Source organism: Apus apus, chromosome 2 (genome assembly GCF_020740795.1).
Source record: "Apus apus isolate bApuApu2 chromosome 2, bApuApu2.pri.cur, whole genome shotgun sequence".
NCBI classification, from domain to species: Eukaryota; Metazoa; Chordata; class Aves; order Apodiformes; family Apodidae; genus Apus; species Apus apus.
The window spans coordinates 111,717,298-111,740,594 of NC_067283.1; the positions used below are offsets into that span (position 1 = coordinate 111,717,298).

The 23,297-nt window shown below is 37.2% G+C and overlaps 1 protein-coding gene across 4 annotated transcripts in view; it reads right to left on the reverse strand.

Annotated features, from left to right (window-relative positions):
- Positions 1-23,297, reverse strand: part of B4GALT6 (beta-1,4-galactosyltransferase 6) — a 36,663-nt gene that overhangs the window by 6,416 nt on the left and 6,950 nt on the right. Inside the window, exons 2-8 of one of the 4 annotated variants that reach the window (XM_051610458.1) lie at positions 13,969-14,085; positions 13,512-13,625; positions 6,830-6,954; positions 6,133-6,216; positions 4,391-4,578; positions 1,840-1,962; positions 875-976 (exon numbers count right to left, since the gene is read on the reverse strand). In XM_051610458.1, coding sequence (XP_051466418.1) covers positions 875-976; positions 1,840-1,962; positions 4,391-4,578; positions 6,133-6,216; positions 6,830-6,954; positions 13,512-13,625; positions 13,969-14,085 — 853 coding nt within the window. Of the gene's footprint in view, positions 1-870; positions 977-1,839; positions 1,963-4,390; positions 4,579-6,132; positions 6,250-6,829; positions 6,955-13,511; positions 13,626-13,968; positions 14,086-23,297 lie in introns of those variants that run through there. The other 3 variants (XM_051610457.1, XM_051610461.1, XM_051610460.1) reach the window with 3 other exon arrangements.

Sequence of the window (23,297 nt, forward strand, 5' to 3'; positions counted from 1 at the left end):
GGGACAGGGTTCTACTTGAGAGAGTCCAACGGAGGGCTACAGGCATGATTAAGGGACTGAAACATCTGCCTTATAAGGAAAGGCTAAGAGACCTGGGGCTTTTTCAGTTTAGAGAGGAGAAGACTGAGGGGAGTTTAATGTCTATAAATAGATGAGGGCTGGGCATCAAGAGGACAGGGACAAGCTCTTTTCACTTGTGCCCTGTGACAGGACAAGGGGCAATGGATTCACACTCGAGCACAGGAAATTCCACCTCAACATGAGGAGTAATTTCTTTACTGTGAGGGTTACAGAGCACTGGAACAAGCTCCCCAGAGAGGTTGTGGAGACTCCTTCTCTGGAGACTTTCAAGACCTGTCTGGATACCCTTCTGAGTGATCTACCCTGGTATTTTTGGTTGGTTGGTTTTTTGGTCTTGCTCTGGCAGGGGTGTTGGACTCAATGATCTTTGGAGGTTCCTTCCAACCTCTAACATTCTGTGATTCTGTTAAACCAATCCTTGAGGATCTTGAAGTCTGTTTCATGCTGGAGTCATTTTCCCTAGCTGTACTACTTCCTTTTGCAGAATATCCAAATTAAACCAACTAATGGAGCCCTGCCAGCACTAATGCCCAAACTATTAAGGAACAAAAACTTTCCGCATCAAAGATTATGACAATAACATCTTCTGACAAACAAACTCAGTCTCTCTCACAGTCAAATAAGGAATATTTGAACAGCAAACATAATGTGTATAAGAAAATATAAAGTTTAGCAGTGAAGAGGGGGTAACACTGATAAGTACTGAGTAAGCATGTGAAGAAGATTGTATGTGTGTAAGAAAGAAGTTAACATCTTTAGCTCTAATATTTGAAGAGTTCTCTGTTTTTCTTACCGTCCTAAAAACTGAACTTCACCTCTGTGATGATGAGGAATGGACTTGTACTTCCCCAAATCTCCCTCTGGTCTTGTTACATTGTATCCAGCATAGTGAACCCTGCCATGTAATAAATAAATATTTGTACTAAGAGTATTAAAAAGATGTTTTTACAAGTCACAGCAAAAGTGAAAAATACACATAAAAACTTTTAAACCTAAGTCTTTGGATTCAATTATGTTCTCTCCCTAAAAAACCCAAAACACTCCTAACCAACATCTAAAAAAGCTGGCAAAACCAATAAAGTGAGAAATAATAATTAATATTTAGTATTTCCTGCTTTGTTCTCAAAGCACAACAGAGTAAAAATACAAAAATAGTAAGAAAAAATAATAAAAACACAAACTCTTCCTTTATAATAAATCTCATATAAACTCATGTAAACACTTTGTCTCAACAGCTCTAACTGAATAACTTGCTTACTGTGAGCAGTTATTAGTACAGTGACCACTGTATTCATTGTCCAATTTGCAAATACCAATATTGTCACAAATGAAGCCCTCTCTCAAACACTGCTCCTAAAATATGAAAGATACTTAAACTCATGTTTACGCATCTGTGGGATGGTAGCACCAAGAAGAGATGTAAACTAAAATAAAAGAGCAATGCACAGAAGACTTGGAGGAATGAGACTAAACATGCTTAATTCTGTTATCTGCCGCTATTTGTTACAAGACTTATCTCTCAAAAGCCTGTCAACTGTCCTGCCCCGCCCTGCCCCTCCCCTGGCCAAGAAAAAAGAACACCATACTTGTCCCTTCAAATGGCACATTCTGATACTTCTGCCGTGAAGTCTAAAAATATGAGAATTTGTTCATTCAAAACAAATGAAATAAGGTATTAACTGATAGGAAAAACACTTAACTGCTCTCAAAGGGTGGATACCACAGAACAATGAGAAAGACATAAGCACTTAACATTACCTGTTCCAAAGATCATCATCTTCTCCACCCCATCCCCAAAAGGCATTTGGAAACCCATTGATCTTCTTGAATTGTTCCACTGTCAGGCCACTTACACCACCAAAGAACTCATTGTATGGAAGACTGAAAAAAAGAGACATATTCTGTATTATTAGCTGAATTTAGATAGGTAGCCCTCTCTTTGAAGAGTACCTTTCAAAAAAACCAAGAAGTCCAAACTAACAACATGAACAGGTGCTTAATGTATTCAATAAGAGAAACTGATTGCAATGGCATTAAGTAACAGATATGGAAGTTAAACAAAACATTCACAGTAGTGTCTGAGTTGCATAAAGGGTACTCTTAAATTGTAGCTCAAATTGGTATCAGCACATGAAACAAAATCTATCAAAATCTATCTAGAATTTCTCAGGAGATGCTCCCAAATCTGGAACCTTCAACAAGTTTGAACTGTCTACAATAAGATTTACCATTCTTTAGGACACAAATGCCACACTGAAGGACAAATAACTCCAGAATGCAAGGGGAAAGAAAGAAATACAGTAATGCAATTTCTGATCTCTGTGGAAACACAGGATTCAACCAAATTTTAGCAGCTTTTGGGGAAGGCTGTTACTATATATCCCTTTCAACATTTAACTGAAATAGCAGGTGATCTAAAAACCCAAAAAACCCTAAACACCTGCCAAAAAAAATAACCAACAAAAACCCAACAACAACTTAAAACCAACCATCAACCAAAAATAAAAACAACTGTAATATGGCAGCTAATGGAAGTGTTTGATGTTTTAACTCATATGTATGTATGTGTGTGGTGCACGTGCGATTTTTTGTATACAAACATTTATTTATTTTTAAGGTTTATAAATATGCATTTACATATACATTTATTTTACACACTTACATTTTAAAAAAAAATTATATACCTTTATAAAAGTTATTGCATGTTTAAATATTTGATAAAGTATTTTATAGATACATATAAAGATAGATTAAATAAATATATTTATGTGTGGTTATTTGCATATTTTAAAATACATACAAGATCTTTGAAAGTTTAACTGCTAATTGGCTGACAATCTGAAGTACACACACAGATTCATGTTTTCAATGCATTGCTTTTGATTTGTCAGGTTCACCAGGTTGTCAAGTTCATCAGCTTCACAAATAAAATTTCAGGATGGCAAATACATACATGTAGCAAGCAATGAGCTACAACTTTTTGTAAAGTGATTGGAAGAGTGTCACAGAACAGCTGAGTTTGTCCTGGTTTGAGCCAGGATGAAGCCAATTTTCTTTTCACTGATTTATTTATTTTTTTCCTCAGATAACGCTTTTAAGCAGCACACTTGCTGAAATTAACAGCAAGTTTCTCAGCTAGTGGACTGATAACAGCAGAATGTTTATAGTTACTGCTGAGAGATCAAGGACACTTTGCTCTGCTTTTTGAATCTGCTGCTTCAGACACTAAAGAAGCAGAAGAGCTGTAGGGAGCAGTGGACTAGATGGATGGCAAAATTTGCAAAACAAATTATTCCATCTACATACATATGTGGCACTCAGTATAAATTCAGGGACCATAGAGGTCAAACCCCTCTTCTTCCCTTCTGTTTGTGGCCAGTGTCCAGGGAGGACTCCATCTATACATCTCATTTGATCCCTAGATCAAATGAGCATTCCTGAGCATCATAACTCTCCCCTCAGCTCCTGTCTGCTCTGGCGCTCTCTCCATCAGTGCTCCACAGCTTTTTGGAACTGCCCAGAGCTAAGCAGAGTGCCCTGGGAGTTACTGGGGGTGGGGGGAGGCAACAGGGTTTTGCACATTCCTACACATACTTGTACATATTTTCTTTTATCGTTAGTATCTAGTTAAAGTTGTCTGGTTCAGTTTTCAATCTACCTGGGTGGGAGTGGGAGGAGATGGAGAGCATTATTATAATCGGTTTAATTGCTGATCCTGAGTCAAACTGTGACAGTGTTGAAAAGCAAGTAAAACACCATTAATGTAAAATGGCAGAAAGAAAGAAGGTAACACAACTGCAAAACCCACTATATTCATTGTATGTCAACAGAGACTGAATACAAGATACAAAATGGACTAGCAGTAAGGAATCTTCTGCTTAAAAAGCAGTACAAAGCAAAAACAAATTGTACATTTGTGAGAAACTGAAGAAACTTCTTCCAGTGGTACTGTGCCACACATTATCTGTGTATCTTTGTTAATAGCCATCACAAAGATTTTTGTAGCCAGAAAAGATTTCTAATAAGCAAGGTAAGTTCTTCCCCTTGACACACAAAGCCTTTTTTTTGTTTCAGTGTCAACCTCACTGCAACAAGTTCAACACTGAAAATATCTTCAAATTAGCAACATATCAAACATAGAGAATAAGCTTTAATCTTCCTGTTAATAATTAGATATTTATTGATGTGAATAGCACAGTAGGAGGCTGTTTTATTGGTATCATCTGCTGTACATACTGTCACAAAAATCACTCACTTTAATAATGTTTCTGTGACTTTAAAACCAACAGCAATATAGGTAATTACTTACATGTACATGTACTTGTCCAGCTTTGCTGCAAAATGGCGTGGCATTTCTCCGCATCCGTAATAATTTCGGTCATTTTCAGGTAAGTGATCCACATCATGAAATATTATGCAATCCCAAACAGCATCCTTCATAGCCTCTTTGAAGCCGACATTAAAGAGCATAGCACGATTAAAAGGTTGTGTTCCTGTCTTCAAAAAGAAAACAAAGGAAGCACTGTAAAAATGGAGAAAAAATTTCAATACTATGAGTATTACAGCCTCTACCCCAGAAAAAAACCCAAAAGTATCAACAAAGATGCCAGTTATTCCTCTAGCTAAGCAGAGCAATACATCGACTGTATTTTGTGATTTAAAACTTCTAGATGTTCTCCCCTCTTACACAAAACACCACTAGCAACTTACAGCACAAATAACTCTGAGGTATCAAAGTACAGGTGGTTTGTATTAATATAGCATGACATTATGAATTAAAGAAATACTGATACAAATTAAAGTAACATTATGTTTTGTTGTTTCTTAAATGAGTCAACTAGAATAGAACAGTGCAGAATAGACTAGACAATTTCAGCTGGAAAGGACCTACAACAATCATCTAGTTCAACTGCCTAACCACTTCAGGGCTGATCAAAAGTTAAAGCATATTAAGGGAATTCAACAACCTTTCCAGGAAGCCTGTTCCAGTGTTTGACCAACCTCTTGGTAAAGAAATGCTTCCTAGTGTCCAGTCTAAACCTCCTCTGGTGCAGCTTTGAACTATTCCCCTGCATCCCATCACTCAATCCCAGGAGAAGATCTCAGCACCTCACTCTCCACTTCCCCTCCTCAAGAGCTGTAGAGAGCAATGAGGTCACCCCTCATCCTTCTTTTCTCCAAACTAGACAAATCCAAAGTCTTTTATCATCTCTTCACAGGACATGACTTCCAGCACTTGCACCAGCTTTGTTGCCCTCGTCTGGATGCATTCAAGGACCTTCACATCCTTTCCTAAACTATGGGTCCCATAACAGTACACAGTATTCAAGCTGAGGTCCCACCAACACTAAACATAGCAAGACAATACCCTCTTTTGACTGGCTGCTCATGCTCTGTTTGGTGTGCCCCAGGGTGTGGCTTGCCCTCCTGGCTGCCAGGGCACACTTCTGGCTCCTACTGAGCCTGCAGCTGACCAGCACCCCCAGAGCCCTTTCTGCAGGGCTGTTCTCCAGCCACTCCTCTACCAATTCATACTTGTGCCTGGATTTACTCCACTGTAGGTACAGAATCTAGCATTTCACCTTTTTAATTTTCACCCCATTAATTGGAGCCCAAAGCTCCAATCTATCTGAGCAAGACTCGAGAGAGTCAACAGCACCTCTCAGTTTGGTATCATCAAACGACTTGCTAATGGTGCATTGAACTCCTTGATTCACATCACTGATAACTATATTGAACAGCATTGGCCCTAGAATTGACCCCTGAGGAACACAGACGCCTCATTTTTTTGTCCTTAAAAACTTAAATGCAATAGTTTCAGAGGCTGTGTTATCAACCTACAAAATATCAGCCCATATTTGAAGAAAAGCAACAAGCATCTGGCCACTGCTTAAACTGGAGAATGAAGCTGAAGTTTCCTTTTTCATTCAAAGGATTAGAACAGCAGAGTAACAAGTTTTAAATTCTGGATTAATCCAAATCTTGATAACAATATCAAATCCTCTTTAGTAAGGAATCTTACAGAGTTATTTTTCAAGTAAATGCTGTTACCTGTTCAACAACATAGAAGGCAAATTCCAGACGCTGCTTCTGCAACATAGGTATCAGATGACGGAAAAAAATTGGAAGATGCTCCTGGCGATTCCGAAAAGGAATAAGGATTGCCACCTTAAAAAGATTATATATATATATATATATATATATATATATACCTATTATATTACCACTTGTAAATTTTAATGTTTCAATACAGATCAAGTTTCCCATGGCTTACACAGGCTTTTCAACTTTTACATTTAAATTTGCTCAGTGTTTTACACTTCCATTCCTGGTACAAAAGCATATTAGAATTTTACTCAAATTATTAAAAAATAAAAAATCTGGGGAAACTATAAATACGATTTTCCTTTTATGTTCACTTGCTTCTAATTATAAGCATATATTAATTACAAATATATAAATTTATATTATAAGCATATATAAATTATAAGCAACATACACATAGGACAAGTTTGCATCCATATAAAAAGTTTTGTAACAACAGTTAATAAACCTTTACAAGTTCTTTACAATCCTTTTCAAGTTTTTCTTCAAGCTTTAGTCTGTTCTTGAACACAGAAAGCCTAATACATATAACATATAACATATTATATAAAATACATAGCAGTGAAAGACTGAGTGCTTGCAACAGTGAACTGTTCTTATACACCAACAGGGAAAAAAAAAAAAAAGAAAAGCAACATCTCACCTTCCATCGTGGCTTACAGTCTTTCGGTTTCCAGTGACCTCCTGGCTTAATGTCTAAATCTTTTGAAAACAATTGCTGAATTTCATCAAAACTAATTTCACTCACATTGACATCAATAAGGCCTCCTAAATAGAGGAAAAAAAAAATATGAATTTGTTAATTTTAGTTATGACAACAGATCTAACACTATAAGGTATACAACGAATAGCATCAGAAAACTGTAGTTACACTACCTACAGATAAAAAAGAAAATGTATATTATCCCTTTAATATTAAATTTTTACAGAATTAATTTCAGTATTTCCCAATATAAACATTCCCTCTATAAACTCTATAGCAAAATACTTACTCCAGTGGACACAGAACAAGCAAAGTAATTTGATTCCATATCTATCCCAGAAAATCAGTCACCTTTCAAGTGCCATTGTTAACAATTCCACATCACCTGCACTACTGAACCTATGATCAAATTCTCAGTACCTTCTCACATGCACTTCCACAAAAATAGAAAATGCATCATCACTACACTCAACAGACTTCCTCAGTTTAAATTCCAGATACAGCTTTCATCCACTAATTCACCCCTGAATGCATCCAGCCAGTACCTGAATTTGAGAATTACCTGCAGATAGAACTAATTAGCCCAACGGGAAAAGCATTTGCTAACGGCTATTGATGAGAGTGAAATTCAGTAAGACACTGAATAATAGCAACAGTAAGGTAGAAAAAAAATCAGGTTAGTATTTATTGTGGGAACATATTTACACTAAGTTGATAGCTAAAAGTTGTCAGTTGTTAGCTTATGTATGTGTATAATATTAAAAATTGGAAATAATGATTCACAATAAATGCCCTTAAGAAGCAGAAACAAGAGTCAAGAAAATCTGGGGAGTAGTATAATGCTCATTAACCAGAAATTCAAGCTGTTCTTCAGCAATTACTACACTAGATCATCAACTAAAAATATTGCAATAATTATCTGAGAAACACCGTAACATATTTTAATTTTTTTGTCTAAAAATTTAACTCTTGGTGAGAGTTGGATTTTTAAGTGAATGAAAGAAGTAACATTTTATGCCCTATGCCCATAGCCAAAAGATCCTATTTGTGTCCAAAAGATTGCTTTATGTTATAACACTGAGTTGACTAGCGCTCTAAATCTTTTGTAAAGATTGATATTTTGGAGCATACTAAGAGTAACTATTGTTTTCAGAAGAAAGCAGAAGATAACACAAGAGCTACTTTAGTTTTGGAAATTATTAAATGTAGAAATACTTATAGATGTATAAGGAAACTTAAAAAAAAATAAAATAAAGATAACTATAAGAAGAAAAGGACCAGGAACAGCACACTAAGGAGATCTTTTAAGAGTGTATTTAAACCAACCCACATTTATTTACTTATTTTAGAAGAAAAAGGAAACCTGACAGCTGCTGAAAAACAGCTGTATAACTATGCACCAGAACAAGCTAATCCTACAGAGCTTTAAATAAAAATTACAGGCTTAGATTATCATTATGCTTGTATCTGAAACTCTTCAGTAGCCTGAAAAAGAAATTTTAAAGAAAGTAGAAACAATGGCAATCAAGAAAGGATCAGTATACATAAACATGTACAAATTAAGTAAATTAATAGATAAATCACTAAATCAATTTCAACTATGAAGAGACAGAGAAGCAACAAGAACCTTTCATTCTATTTATAGAATCTAATGGAAGAAGATAAATAAAGGGTCAGTTACTACACCAGAAAAGGAAGAAAACAACATAATGCAAAGTAATCAGGTGCTTTTCTCCTGAGAAAAGTTTGTATGTGATCAGATGCTTACAGTTAAAATTAAAAAAAAATAAATAAAAAATTTAAAAGGAGGAACGGTAAACCAGTACTTATATAACGTGCTTCTAACTTTATGGGGCATGGTGAAATTCCCTCCACACCATTTAAAAAATAGCTATAATAAACCCTGAAATATTGATACTATCAAAAGTACATAGGAGATGGGCAAACAGAAATCAGCAGTATTTCCCTGTCACTGGTGGGGAGCAAGAAAAGGCATCTCAGTAAATACCTGGGCTTAGCATTCACTACCTCCATTACTGTCTAGCATGCTGCAGTTAAATATATTTATGCAAACCACAAAGAAAGCTGAGGAAGCAGAAAGTATTTTGAACAGAAAAAGTAATTTCAGCAAATCAGACACATACTGAAATCAACAGAATGAAATCAATTTTTAAAAGTGTGAGTTGTTACTGAAGGAGAAATGTAGCATACATATACAAAACAGGAAAGAACTGGTTATGCTGCGGTATTTTTGAAGGTTTATAATGGATTACCTATTAATATGAGACAATAAACTCTAATGCAATTGTACAAAAATGGCAAATCTCATTCTGGAATACATTAACTACTGTTGTATGAAAGACAGAGAAAGTATTTACTAGTTTGTTATATAACCAGGGTTTTAGCTGGTTATGAAGCTTCAAAAGAATACAGAATTCGAGAAAGTATTGTATACTTTGTACAAAAATCAAGAATGAGAAGAGCTTAAGAAACTATACAGTGTAGAAAAACTAAATGTATTGGTTCATCTACAAAGGAAGAGACTGACAAAAACATAAGTCTTTTCCAGGACACAATAATTTGGTACATAGATGGTAAGCAACTTTTTTTCCAAGCAGCAAGAAGGGCAAGGAGAAATCTGATAAACTTGCAGGAGGGAAGAAAAAAGCAAATACAGTTTTGAGTATCAACTGAGTATTGGGAAAAGCTTAACTATTCAGTAGCTGGAATACTAGAAGATACTACTTCTAGAGACAGTAGAACTTCCTCCACTCATAACTTTTTTTAAAAAATATAAAACAGATTTTTCTCATAACTATTTTAAATAGTTTAAGCATATTCAACCCCAGTGTACTGTGTGATGTAACCAGAAGATCTGGATATTTCTGATAGCTCATTAAGTGCCAGTTCTTAGACAAACCATGAAGTGACTTGAGCAGACTGCCTAAAAAATTTAACATAAGGGTTTTCTTTCATAAAACTGCAAAACTGACCTGCTTTTCATCTACTTTGCAAGTCAGTATTAAAATTATGCTAATTACTTTTTTGTACTGCTTCTATCTTAAAGCAGATGTCTTGCTTATGAATTTGCACAGCAGTGCTCAGCCAGTGGTTTGTAACCTGAAAGACTGACTCACACACAAAAGGCACTAGTTTGTCCTATTTTAAGAGCATATGTACTTCGCACAAAGCATTATTTTAACATAACACTTCCATGACACAAATTTGGCAAGTTGATGTAAAGAAGACTATTTGACTTCTAGAACAAACTTAGACTACTATGAGGTCAAATTATATGTGATTCAAGAATCTTCTTCCCTGGCTGAGGATCACCTACAACATTTCATTGAATTAAATAATATTCAGATAAGTTTTATTTAGATTATAATTAAATACACAGATGGGGATCAAAAAGATATACATGAAAACCAAAAGGTGAGACGTATGTCTCTTCGTTGAACTGTAACTTATGCAGTGAACTATTGTCTATTAAAATTAGTATTTCTCTATTAAGTTCAGGAGGACAGGACAAGCACAAACGTATTACTAACAAAAAAGATGGAAAAGAGAACAGCAATAAGGGGATCTATAGACTCATTCTGGTAGAATTACATATAACTTGTGGGGCAGATAACAAGGATGGCAGAGTAGAATGCATCCCTACTTTTGCAACTCTAAATAACTGTCAGTGCAAACAAATCTGCATCAATGATATAAGACAACATACTACAAGCAGGCTCACCTACTACTAAGGTACCTCAGTACCTTCTCGCTTGCCTCATCCCTCCATCCCTGGGCAGCAGACTGATACACAAGGAGAACAGGTAGCAGAAGCCAATACAGTTTTGAACTAACTAATCTGGCAGAATTCAACTGCAAGATCCCTTGAAAGCTTCATTAAAAATGCTAATTTATATGCACTTATATGCATTTTTCAATCAGCATAATCATCATTCTTGTTTCTCTGGTTATCCAGAGTTGACATTTTTCAAATTTGTATTTTTTGTTTCCCAACGTAGATACAATATGTACTATTGGAATCATTTAGTTTATTTGTTTACATCTGCAATGTTACAGAAGAGAATGACCACATGATTCTGAAAGTCAAACCCTATTTCTGGAGGGAAACAGATTGAAATAAGGCTATAACACCATGGTTAATTGCTACTGGCTTAAGACAGTTTTCTACATGATTTAAATTCATAAGCAACTGATTTATACTTCTGGCTATATGTCTGTATCTTCACAATGTAAGAGAGAAAGTTTAGAATTCTGAGTCCTTGAAAAGAAACACAGATAATGAGCATTGTTTCTGTATTCTTCATTGGGTAAACTTTGTTGAGATGAAAAAGCTAGTTACAATGGAATTTAGATTAGCCTAAAAATATCTACTATTTTTCTTTAAAGAAAAAATGACAAGTAATTCATTACGGCTGTCAGCAACGTTGTTTGGATCTGTAAGTGTTAAATACTTCTTGCTCATGCAGAATGACAACCCACAGCTTAAGTTAGGTATTAGCCTAATAGGCATGAGGTTAGAATTCTGGAAGGTCTGAAGGTGTCACAAATTTCAAATTTTCTCTTACCAATCAGCAGTTCAATTGTTTTATTTTAAATATAGCAAGTAAAAAAAAAAGTTAGCATAACAGATACTGCCAGATGCTAATGAACAGTCACTTCTAGCAACATATTTACACTCATTTACAGAGAATTATTAATTCTTCTCTGAGTTGGTACGTTCTGACAACAAATGAGACATTTCCCTTTAACTAATTACTTTTGAGATCTATACTAATGCTACTATTGGTTCTTCACTAAAAAATAATAATGCCTGTCTACAAAACATTTACTAGAATTGAAGTAATTCCATGGATTACTGACTCAAGTTATGATTTCTTCCAAATGCAGAGCACAAAAAATATTTATTCTTAATCATCCCTTGCTTCCTATAGCAACTCTGATAATCTAACAACAACTGCTAACATGGAGAAAAAAGCTGAAAACTCAATAGCGGTTTCTAAGAAGGAATTTTGGTTTAGCCAAGGGACTGCAATTTTTTAAAATATAAGAACTGTCTCTAATAACAAACAAACAATCAGTGGTGAAGGTCAAGGTAAAGCAGTAACCACCAGAAGTGATTTCCCTCTTTCTTTTTATATTCAAAACTGAACTACCTAACACTTCTTGACTTTTAAGGATTGCTTTGTCTACAAGGTAGAGGATAGTAAGCAATGCCCAGAATTTTATCTGTATCTGAAAAATGGCAAGTTTGCAGGAAAGGGAAATTCCCATGAAAATGTACAGTTCTTAATAAATTTTAAGAATATTCCCTAAAAAAGCTATTCTTTGTCTACATAAAGAAGATCAAGTCATGGCAACAGCCTTTCAGTCACATTATTATATCAGGTAAAGGACTATGTCTATACATATCTGAAGGGTGGATGTCAAGAATGGGCCAGTCTCTTTTCAGTGGTGCTTGTGACAGGACAAGGGGAAATGGCACCAAGCAGCAACACAGGAAGTTCCACCTCCACACGAGGAAAAACTTATTTATTGTTAGGTTGATGGAGCACTGCAACAGGGGGCCCAGAGAGGTTGTGGAGTCTTCTTCTCTGGAGACTTTCAAGACCCCTCTGGACGCATTCCTGTGTGATCTGTCTTAGGTGATCCTGCTGCAGCAGAGGGATCAGACTGATGGTCTTAAGTTCCTTACAACCCCTATGATTCTATGACACTGAATTACATAAAATAATACCTCCAATCTCAGTCTGCATAACTGCTTTAATTGTGCAATACTTGCTTATAAGACCCTCTACATACACTGGCATACTGCTACTTAAGATGGCTGTGGTATTACAGATTTTATAAAAACCCAACAAACCAAAGTGTAGTGGTGCTGAGGTACTCAACTCAGCTTGTTTCTGCATGACAGTCCTCTGCAACTAAACACTTTCAAACAAAATAGGTTGAGAATCTAGGCTTAAAGACAAATAAAGTTAGGGTTACCTAATCAAGTTCTATTTAATAGCTTGGGATTTTAAATAGCTGGGTTTGAAAGCCTGTGATATTGAGGATCACAACTGTTCACTTGTTATGTAAGTACTAATTCCTCATTAAGACAGGGCATTCGCCCTTTCTTACCTGCATTAATTCTCACTTCACTACAGCATCTTGTTCAGTTTCCTCTATATTGAGATAAATGTGATAAACTGATGAAGATTTGAGGACTAGCTTTTGACTTACAAGTCTCTGTATTAGGAATACCAGTACCAGATAGGAAATTTTTGACTATACCCTCAAAATATGCAATGCTGAACAGGTACTTTTTCTAAAAGCATATACTAACAAAAACATTTAGTATTGAATTTGTAGAAAATAAAATTATTTGTAAATAAAATTTAAAACACATTAGTTGATTTGTAAAGAGGCCAAAAGGTTTAGGAACAAAATAGTTATAGGCATAATTCTGCTAAGCACTACTGTCAGTTCTCAGCTGTGTTTTATTAATTATTTTATGCTCTACATTTGGACTCCTTACAACTATCTTTTACAATAAAATTGTATTTTGTTTTAAATACAATCCAATTTACTAGATAAACATTAGGGTCAGTTTAGAACTTACTCATGTAAGGCAGCTTCTCTGGACAAGCCTGGTAAGGAGAGTAAGTGAAGTTTTCTGGAAGATACATTGTTGTTTGAGCAACAGAGTCACTACAATTGTTTCCTTCAGGATAATCTTAAAAAGAGGAATTGATTTTTGTAAAAACTTGTTATGCACTGAATTTGTAACATATCATCATGCAGGTCAGAGGATTAACTTTGTAAGTAACAAACTCCTAGCATTCCAAACATTTTACTGCACTAAAGGAACAATAATTAAATTATCTTTGTTATAGCCATGACAAATATTTCCTACTAGAGTGAACTGATAAACAGTAACTTTTTAGCCTTCACACTAGTTACAAAAAAGTAGGACTTGGGTCTAGGTTTTCATAATAAAGATACATCATTAAGACTTGACACTTTTCCCACGCACAAAGCCTTTTTTAAAAATAAAATCAAATAAGAAATATTCTTACCTGTGCCGTTCAGTGTAGTGTTTTTGTTAGTGTACAATCTGATCATGTGTCCTATTGTTTTTACATTTTCTCTCAACATTATACCACGAGCTTGCATCATAAAGAGATACGTGTTTGCTGGTAAAACAAAAGCAATTTTGAATTTGAATTAAAATATTAAAATCCATTTATAATGGGTTCAATATTTGTTACTATGTCTGAATCCATGGCTAGCAAAGACTAATTCTTCAAGATGAAGTTCCACAAAGAGTGAAACCTAACACTAAGAAAAGAATAAAATGGATTCAAAACAAAAAGGTCTATATAAAAAGTCAAAGTGACAGAACATTAACACACTGCGTATGACGCTTTCATTTCTCTTTAACTTACAAAAAGCTACCAACAGTGCCAAGAAACAATTTGTTTTACCACTAAAAAGGTTTTCACATGTAGATATATCAATCATACATGCATCTACATATACAACATAGAAATATAGGACAAAAAATGTCCGGAAAATACTTCAGTCCCATAGAACAGTCCATTTTTTACTCATTAATTAACAAAACTTTCAGTGAAAATACACTTCTACTCATTCACCACCAACAGCTGTTTCGCTATAGAACTAGATGCAGGGAACTACAGGCCTGTCAGTCTGACCTTGGTGTCAAAGAAGGTTATCGACCAGATCATCATGAGTGTGATTATGCAGCATATGCAGGACAACTAGCTGATCAGGCCCAGCCAGCATGGGTTTATGAAAGGCAGGTCCTGCTTACCAACCCTAATCTCCTTCTATGGCAAGGTGACCCTTTTAGTAGATGAGGGAAAGGCTGTGGCTAATTGTTTATATGGACTCTAGTGAAGCATTTGTCACTATTTCCCACAACATTCTCCTGGAGAAACTAACTAAACATGGTTTACACCAGTGTACTCTTCACTGGGTAAAAAACTGGCTGGATGGCCAAGCCCAAAGAGTTGCGGTGAACTGAATTAAATCCAGCTGGTGGATGGTCACAAGTGGTGTTCCCCAGGGTTCAGTGTTGGGGCCAGTTCTCTTTAATATCTTCATCAATTATCTGGATGAGGGGATTGAGTGCACCCTCAGTAAGACTGCAGATGACACCAAGTTGGTAGGGACTGCTGATCCGCCTGAGAGTAGGATGGCTCTACAGTGAGACCTGGACAGGGTGGATCAATGGGCCCAGGCCAGGTGTTGGATCCTACACCTGGGTCACAACCCCAGGCAATGCTACAAGCTTGGGGAAAAAAGGCTGGAAAGCTGTCCAGTGAAAAAGAACCTTGGGGTATTGATTGACAGCTGGCTGAATATGAGCCAGCTGTGTCACCAGGTGGCCAAAAAGGCCAACAGCAGCCTGGCTTGTATCAGAAATAGTATGTCCAGCAGGACTAGGGAGGTGGTTGTCCCCCTGTACTTGGCACTGATGAGGCTGCACCTTGAGTGCTGCGTTCAGTTTTGGGCCCCTCGCTACAAGGAGGACACGGAGGTGCTGGAGCGTGTCCAGAGAAGGGCAACAAAGTTGGTGAAGGGTCTGGAGAACAAGTCTTATGAAGAGCACCTGAGGGAACTGGGGTTGTTTAGCCTGGAGAAAAAGAGGCTGAGGGGAGACCTTATCACTCTCTACAACTACCTGAAAGGAGGATGTAATGAGGGGAATGGCCTCAAGTTGCTCCAGGGGACGTTTAGATTAGGTATCAGAAAAAAAAATTGTTCACTGAAAGGGTAATTAAATACTGGAATAGACCTGCCCAGGGAGGTGGCTGAGTCACCATCCCTGAAGGTGTTTAAAAGAGTTATACATGTGGTGCTTAGGAATGGTTTAAGCACTGGACTTGGCAAAGTCAGGATAACAGTTGGTAGAGTTAGGTTATGGCTGGACTCGATGATCTTAGATGTCTTTTACAATAAAAACAATTCTGTGAACAAGTATAACCTTATTCTGTGGTATGGAATACCTCTTTGGTCTAGATGTCAGATATGCCAGCTACATTCACTCCCAACCTCTTGCCAAGCCCCAGCCTACTCACTGTGGGGGACAGAGTAGAAAACAGAAAGGCCTTGAAGCTGTGCAAGTGCTGTTCAGCAACAGCTAAAACACTGTATCTATCAACAGTGTTTTGGTCACAAATACCAAAACGTGTCTCCAAAGACCTATGCTTAGACCTCTTCCTGATAACCCATAATAATTTCATTAGCTGCTTCTTGTTCCTTTTTCATCAACCAACACTACAAGTCCCTATCTTCAGACTTCCTAAGAAGGACACCACTTTACTCAATGAGCAAGATCAGTGCTTTTTCTTCTATGTTCACCCGCCTTGGGAGGTTTTTTTCGCTGCCACCAAATCATACACTGCAAACAATTCAGCTGTTAGACAGATGCCACTACACACAACAGTGACAGAAATTACGGATACTGTGCAGCCAGCAAGCATTGCTCCTGATACTGCAAGGAATATTAGGAAAATCTACTCAAACAAGTAACTGGTGCAGTCTTGGGAACTTGATCCAGTACAGAACTGAGACCAGAACCTTCAAACAAGTTCACAAGAAACTCAGGAGGGCCACAACTGTTCTCAATTCCCATAAGAAACTTTACTGTTGCCCAGATAATGCAGACATAAATCTTGATAAAACAGATTTCCTGCAAAACCATTTGCATCTCCACTTTGTTGAAGGACAACTTCCTTCTTTTGACAAAGATGAGAAAAATTACAACAAATACACCAGGCCCTTGTGAGGGACAAAATTAGAAAAGGCATTTCTCTCTTAAGCAAATATCATTAAAAGTCAGAATTTAAAAAAAAAAACAACCAGGCAAAGTCTGCTGCTACCTTGGCGTAGGTGTTCAAGAGCTGCTTTTACCAACAGGAAGATCTAGCCTTGACATATTTTCATCAAGCTATTCTTGGAGTCTACCCCAATCCAACGTGTCCTCTTTCTTTCTGATCTGTTTGTTAACTCATTATCCAGCTCTACCCAAACACATAAACACAACGGAAAATCTTTCTTTCTGTGCACTTTTTATCCCAGCTACCTGGGTCTCATCTACTGGCACAACTTTGTCAGTAAAGACCTGTGAAAAAGAGCACAGTTCACATGTCACATCAACCAGAAGTGTCAGCAACAAAGCAACTGATATAATCCACAATGGCCAGAAGCATAACAGAGAAATACATTTTTTCTGTTACTGTAGTGAGGGAACAAGACTGACAGCAGAATCCCTGGAAGGCTGAAGTCTGATGACTATCCCCTGTTAAGCTGTCATTGGTACTTCAATATTGGTAGTCTTTCCTAAGCTTGGCATGGCTTTCCACAAACCTTACCTATGCTGCCATGAATATGACGCTTAATGAAACTGGGTGCCCTGCAAGTGCCTGTTTACTAACGCATGCACTGTGGGGTATAAACATGATGACTTCAGGGATCTGTGTGCAGTTCCAGGATTATGATGACATATGGTACAGGAAAGGTGGCCAGAGTTGTCTCAAATTGTTGTGCTTATCTTGTGTCAGCTTTGGGATAGGAAAGCAGGCTAACTTAGTGTACTTATCTCTTTCTGGCAATGAGCTGGGCTGAAAGATGAACCATGGGTTCTCCAGTGCAGATGCTGGAAGATGTCTGTAACTTGGCAGTTTCGAAGTATTTACAACCATGGTAATTCATGTCATTGCTGGGATAGAGCAAAGGTCCTGTAGCCAGATGGCTGAGCCAACAATAACCAGAGGCAAAGAATGATAGCCAGAGCTGTGCCAACATAGCTGAGAAGGAGGCTCCATCTGAGCAAGTGTTGGTTCAACTTCCTCCCCCACCGTTAATTAATAGCACCATTAGCCTGCTAGGAACCCATCAGCACACAAGCAAGTCCTCTGCAAACCTCTGAGACAGGCAACGTTGATTATAAGAGGTGGCTGCACACACCTAATCCTTTTGACACAGGCCATAGGACCAGGATTGGATCCAGCTGCATGCAGACTGCTCTCTGAGAAGGAGTTTAAAAAGCAAGGGGGTCCTTTCTGTACTTTGTGACTCAACAGGAGGGCCTTCCTCAGCCTCATTGCAGGTGCATACCCTTTTACACAACACATTGTGGGATGCCTCCCATGATTGCAGTGCTGTAGTGGAGGGATAAAAGGGAGGGCAGGAAGGGAAGACAAGGAGGGATAGTTACTCTTTTCGTGAGGTAGCAACTGGAGTGCAAGGGGCTCTGCCTGGGGATGGAAAAGGAGCCAGCTGGGAGCTTATAAATTAGGATTAAAGGTGACATTATAGTGGGCATCTAATATAGTCCACCTGACCAGGAAAAACAAGTTGATAATGACCCAAACAGACAGATCTAAAACCAGCCTCACATTCACAGGCCCTGGTCCTCATGGGGGCCTTCAACCACACTAATATCTGCTGGAGGAACAACCCAGCCAGATAAAAGCATTCTAGGAGGTTTCTGGAATGCATTGACAGTAACTTCCTGACTCAAGTGATAGAGGAACCAATGAAGGGACGTGGTCTGCTGAACCTCATATTCATCAAGACGGAGGAGCTCACTAGGGATTTGAAGATTAAATGCAGTCTTGGCTGCAGTAACCATGAAAAGCTGGCACTCAGGAACCTAGGGGCAGAAAGAAGGAAAAGCGAGCATATAACACCAGACTTCAAGAGAGCAGACTCTGGCGTCTTCAAAGATCTGCTTTGAAGAGTCCCATGGGATAAGGCTCTTGAAGGAAGAGGGGGACAAGAAAGCTGGATAATATTCAAAGATCACTTCCTTCAAGCTCAAGAGAGCTCCATCCCAGTGAATGTGAAGTCAGGCAAAAATGGCAGGAGGCCTGCATGGATGAACAAATACAAAACATAAAAAGGAAGTATGCAGAAGAAGGAAGTCAGGACAGATAATGCAGGAGAAATACGGAAACAATTTCAGAGTATCCAGGAATGTAGTTAGGAAAGCTAAAGCATGAATGGAAATTATTCTGGCCAGGGATGTCAAAAACAAGAACAGTTTCTATAATTACATAGGTGACAAAAAGAAGTCTGGGAAAAATGTGGACCCATTGCTCAATGAGATGGGGACATGAAAAAGGCCACAGTACTGAATGACAGCCTCATATTCTCTTTCCTTCGCTGTATACAGTCTACAGCAAGAAACAGCACTTCTGGTTCAAGGAACATATAGAATCCAGACTGTCACACAGTTTAACAAATAGGAAGTGCAGTGCAGGATACAAACCAACACACATATAGGACACCTTGGAATAAATATCATACTCAATGTTCCACCTAAAAATCTGCAATGTGAGCATGAGCTCATATTTAATTCAGATGGAAATTTTCACTGGCAATTGATCCAGATCTGTATCACAGACACACAGCAACACATCAGTCATCAAAAGTCCTGGTTTTAGGGCATTATTTAAAACTCATTCAGATAAAGCATATTAGGGCATTAAAGGGATCATCCTGCATTTCAGAATATGTTAAAAATATCAGATTTTTTTTTTCTCTCCAGTTTTTAGAGCTCACTAGTTATTAATAGTTTTATGTGTTAGACTGAAAATAAGACTATTTAGGGGGGAAAGGTATTAATTGTTAAAACATAAGAATACCTGTTAAAATGGCTCAATGTTCTACATCAGGTAGCTTCCCACTATTTATTACCTGAGGACTAAATACACTTTTTTTAAAGAAAAAAAAAAATTACTCTTTCACAGACCACTCACCATTACGGAACCAAGTTCCTTCTGAGCAGTACCCCAAAAAATAAACCATTTCTCACAACAGAAGTTTACCACTCGTTAGCTTCACGTAAAAAGCACAAAACTCAGTTTTATATAGAAACTTAGTAATTTATCATCCTGTACTCATACACCAAAGCAAAACCTAACCAATATGCCACGCACTTAGAAGCAATCAAAGTAGTAAAGTATACAACAGAACAACTGAAGTTAAAACTGGATCAATGGCTAACATTCTGAAGAACAGCAGGACGTTTGGACTGTGACTATTTTAACAACATAGTCAGAAAAGCATTAATTAGATTAGAAACTGTGATTTCTTAAATGCTAAAGAAAATATCAACAGACTTGGATATCACAAATTTCATTTAAAAATGCAGTTTTTATCATACAAAAAAACCACCCCAAACCTGAAAATAAAAACACACAAGAAAAAAATATTATCTCAAGAACGCTTTCAAGGCAATTAGCAAAAAAAAGTTAACATCCCACACACTTGGAAAGCAAGATGAAAAATCATCAGAGCAAGTGTAGCAATATTATACATTGATCTTCCGGGGGGGGGGAAGGTTCTGAGAAGCTCAGATAGGAGATACTTAACAGAGAATCCAGAAACACTGTAAAATTCAAATGCAATAAACAGAGCTTTACAGAAAATAGGTCTTGCTAAATGACAATTGCCCCTAAAGTTCCTCATCTGCTAGTCAATATCTGTTTTGACAGGACTTCTGAAAAGCATGTCCAAACACATTGCATTAAAATTGACATGGATTTGAATGGGTTAAAAGAAAGTTCTCCACTACTAATTGTAAAAAGGGAATAATCTCCTGGGGACATTTCTAGAACAAGTCCCACACAGATATCTTCTCATCTCAAGGTTATATCTATGAGTTATAAATACACTATTGGCAGAGTTCATGCATGGCAAATTAACACACGTTTGTTAAAAATTAAATTCCACAAATAAATCTAAATGTGAGTAGAGCTCAGTCACAATTCTAGGAGCTAGGAATATTTCCACAACTACATGAATAGGGACTTTAGTCTGTAAAACAGAGTAATTAAACAATTTTGTAGTGAAGCATGATACCCATGGTTCCTATTCACAATCCAAAAATTACAGCAAGCATAGATAAATCCTATAGAAAGTGTTCAACTTCCATAGTTTTATTTATATTTACATGTTAGTTGCTAATCAGAAGTTGTTTTTAAAACACATGAAAAATGCAAAAAATCAGTATGCTTCAAAACATTTTTTCACTTGATTTGTTGTTGAATACTTAATACCAGTTTTGCAGAACTTGTAATTTAACAATAAATCCAAACTTATTTCACAGGGATTATGACATGGCATTTGAGTCTGCATATATATACCCCTTAGTAAGGAAAGTAGATTAGAAAGATATAGATGAACTCAATCTACTGAAAATACCAAAAACTACTACTATTTCTGGAGTTTAATAGGAACCATTCATATGGTGCAGATGGATGAATCGGTATGAGCTATAAAGACACTTCAAAACTGGGTTTAGTGGTGGTGTTTCTTCAATACTTTAGACAATCTCTGTATACTCACTGCCACAAAGGATGTGCCAAATGGATCAGTCCTCTGACTGTAGGTCTGAGGAACTGAATACATGTCAGTTCATATTTGTTCAAGCCAGTACAAGAGGAAATCTCATTGATCAAGTGTTCATTTATAGGTGAAGAAAAAAAAAAAAAAAAGAAATTCACATAAAAATTTCTTTCTCTAGCAATATTTTTAAGCATGATAAATGATACTACATTCAATACTATTTCTAACTTTTAATATTATTCTATTCTCCAATCTCAGGCTATTAGTTTATTACATAATAAGTCAGAAATAATTCAATAGCTAATTCTGAAACAGTATCCTACAGAAATTAAAAGATCAGCATTGCTGTAACTACCAACATGACAATACTTGAATTCATTTTGTTTGGTTTTTTGCCTCCACTCAAGGCAGATTCTACAAGGAAAGTAAACATTTTCCTTAAATTCCTACTGTTTTCATAAAACTTCAACCTCAACTTTAAAACCTGTAATTAAATTTCATCAATACATTTGTCCAATGAAGACTGTTCAAGGCAGGCCCACTTTGGACATCAACAATGAAATGGTTTTATAGTGACATTTTAAGCCTAAGCCTTGCCAGTTCTTCCAGAATTTTGTTTTAATGAGTTCAGTTAGTGAGAAAAATAGAAAACTGTAGCATATGTTAACCAAATGTTCTAAGTACCATCATAATTTAAATTTAAAAAAGAATGCAAACATAATTCAATGAAGGTAAAGAAGGACCACTGCAAATTTAAGGAAATGAACTGATCATTGGGGATATCTTGCAAAAAAAGCATCTTTTGTATCTGAAAGTCCTGAAACCAATCTTTGCACTCTATTCAGAAGAATCTATGTAGAAATGGTTAAAGGTTTGGCCATGTCAGTAAAGCACCATAGTTCAAATAAATGTTTTCAGGGCATACGGTTTCTCTTTTTCAACACAAAACAATAACACATTCAAAATAACTGTCTGGCTTAAGTGAAAACTCCTTTCACATAAGGTCTCATAATTACTTTGCCCTTGGAAAGTTAGCTGCGCACCGTAAGTGCCCGTATTTTTTTTCCCCCTTTTCTAGCTAAAAGCATTATCATTAAATGAATATTCCACAAAATCTTATGCAGGCAAGTTCCCTGACTAAGTATACCTAAGGGCCTTAGGAAAACTATCAGATAAAGACAAAAAATAATTCATTCAGAAAGAAGTATGAATACATAGTCAAAACTTATCTGTTGGTAAAAGTGAAAAACAGTAATGAATGACTGAACTGCAATAATTTATTCAGTACCAGGTGCTAGGAATGACTGTGATGGACCAACACTTTGGAAAAATTTTCCCACCTCCCTGAATGAGGCAGAAAACTTATCCATGAAACTGCTTAAGTTCATGATGAGGTCAAGCTATTAATCAGAATACCAAGGAACTTCTGATCACATGAAATCAGTGATCAAGCAGAAAAATAGTTCTGGTTTGGTGGGTTTTTGGTAGCAGGGGAAGGGCCACAGGAGTGGCTCCAGTAAGAAGCTGAGAAGCTCACCCTCCTCCAAAACCCAGCCAAGGAGCCATTAGAGGGACAATAGATGCGCCTCAGCGACTAACATACAAAAGAACCAACAGAACACCTGAGCAGAGAGGCACTTCAGGGAGGAGTTGTGCTGAAGGAGCGGTGCTGGTGGTTGGTGAGGAAGGGAAGAAGGTGCCCAAGCAGAAGTTTCCTTGCAACCCACGGCGAGATGGCAGGCTGTACCCCTGCACTCATGGAGGAACATGGTGGAACATTCCCTGAAGGCATCAGGAGGGGTGAACTTGGCCAGTGAAGTTGGATTTTGTGGCCAGAGGATTTGCTGCCTGTGGACTCTCATTATGCAGCTTTGGAAGACCCCAGGGGCACCAGGGGAGTTGGCTATTCCTGAAGGAGCCCATGACTGTGGCAAGACCACGTTGGAGCAGCTTGCTCCAGACCTTGTGGGAAGGACTCATGAAAGAGAGGTTCGTGGAGGACTCTCTCCCATGGCAGGGACCC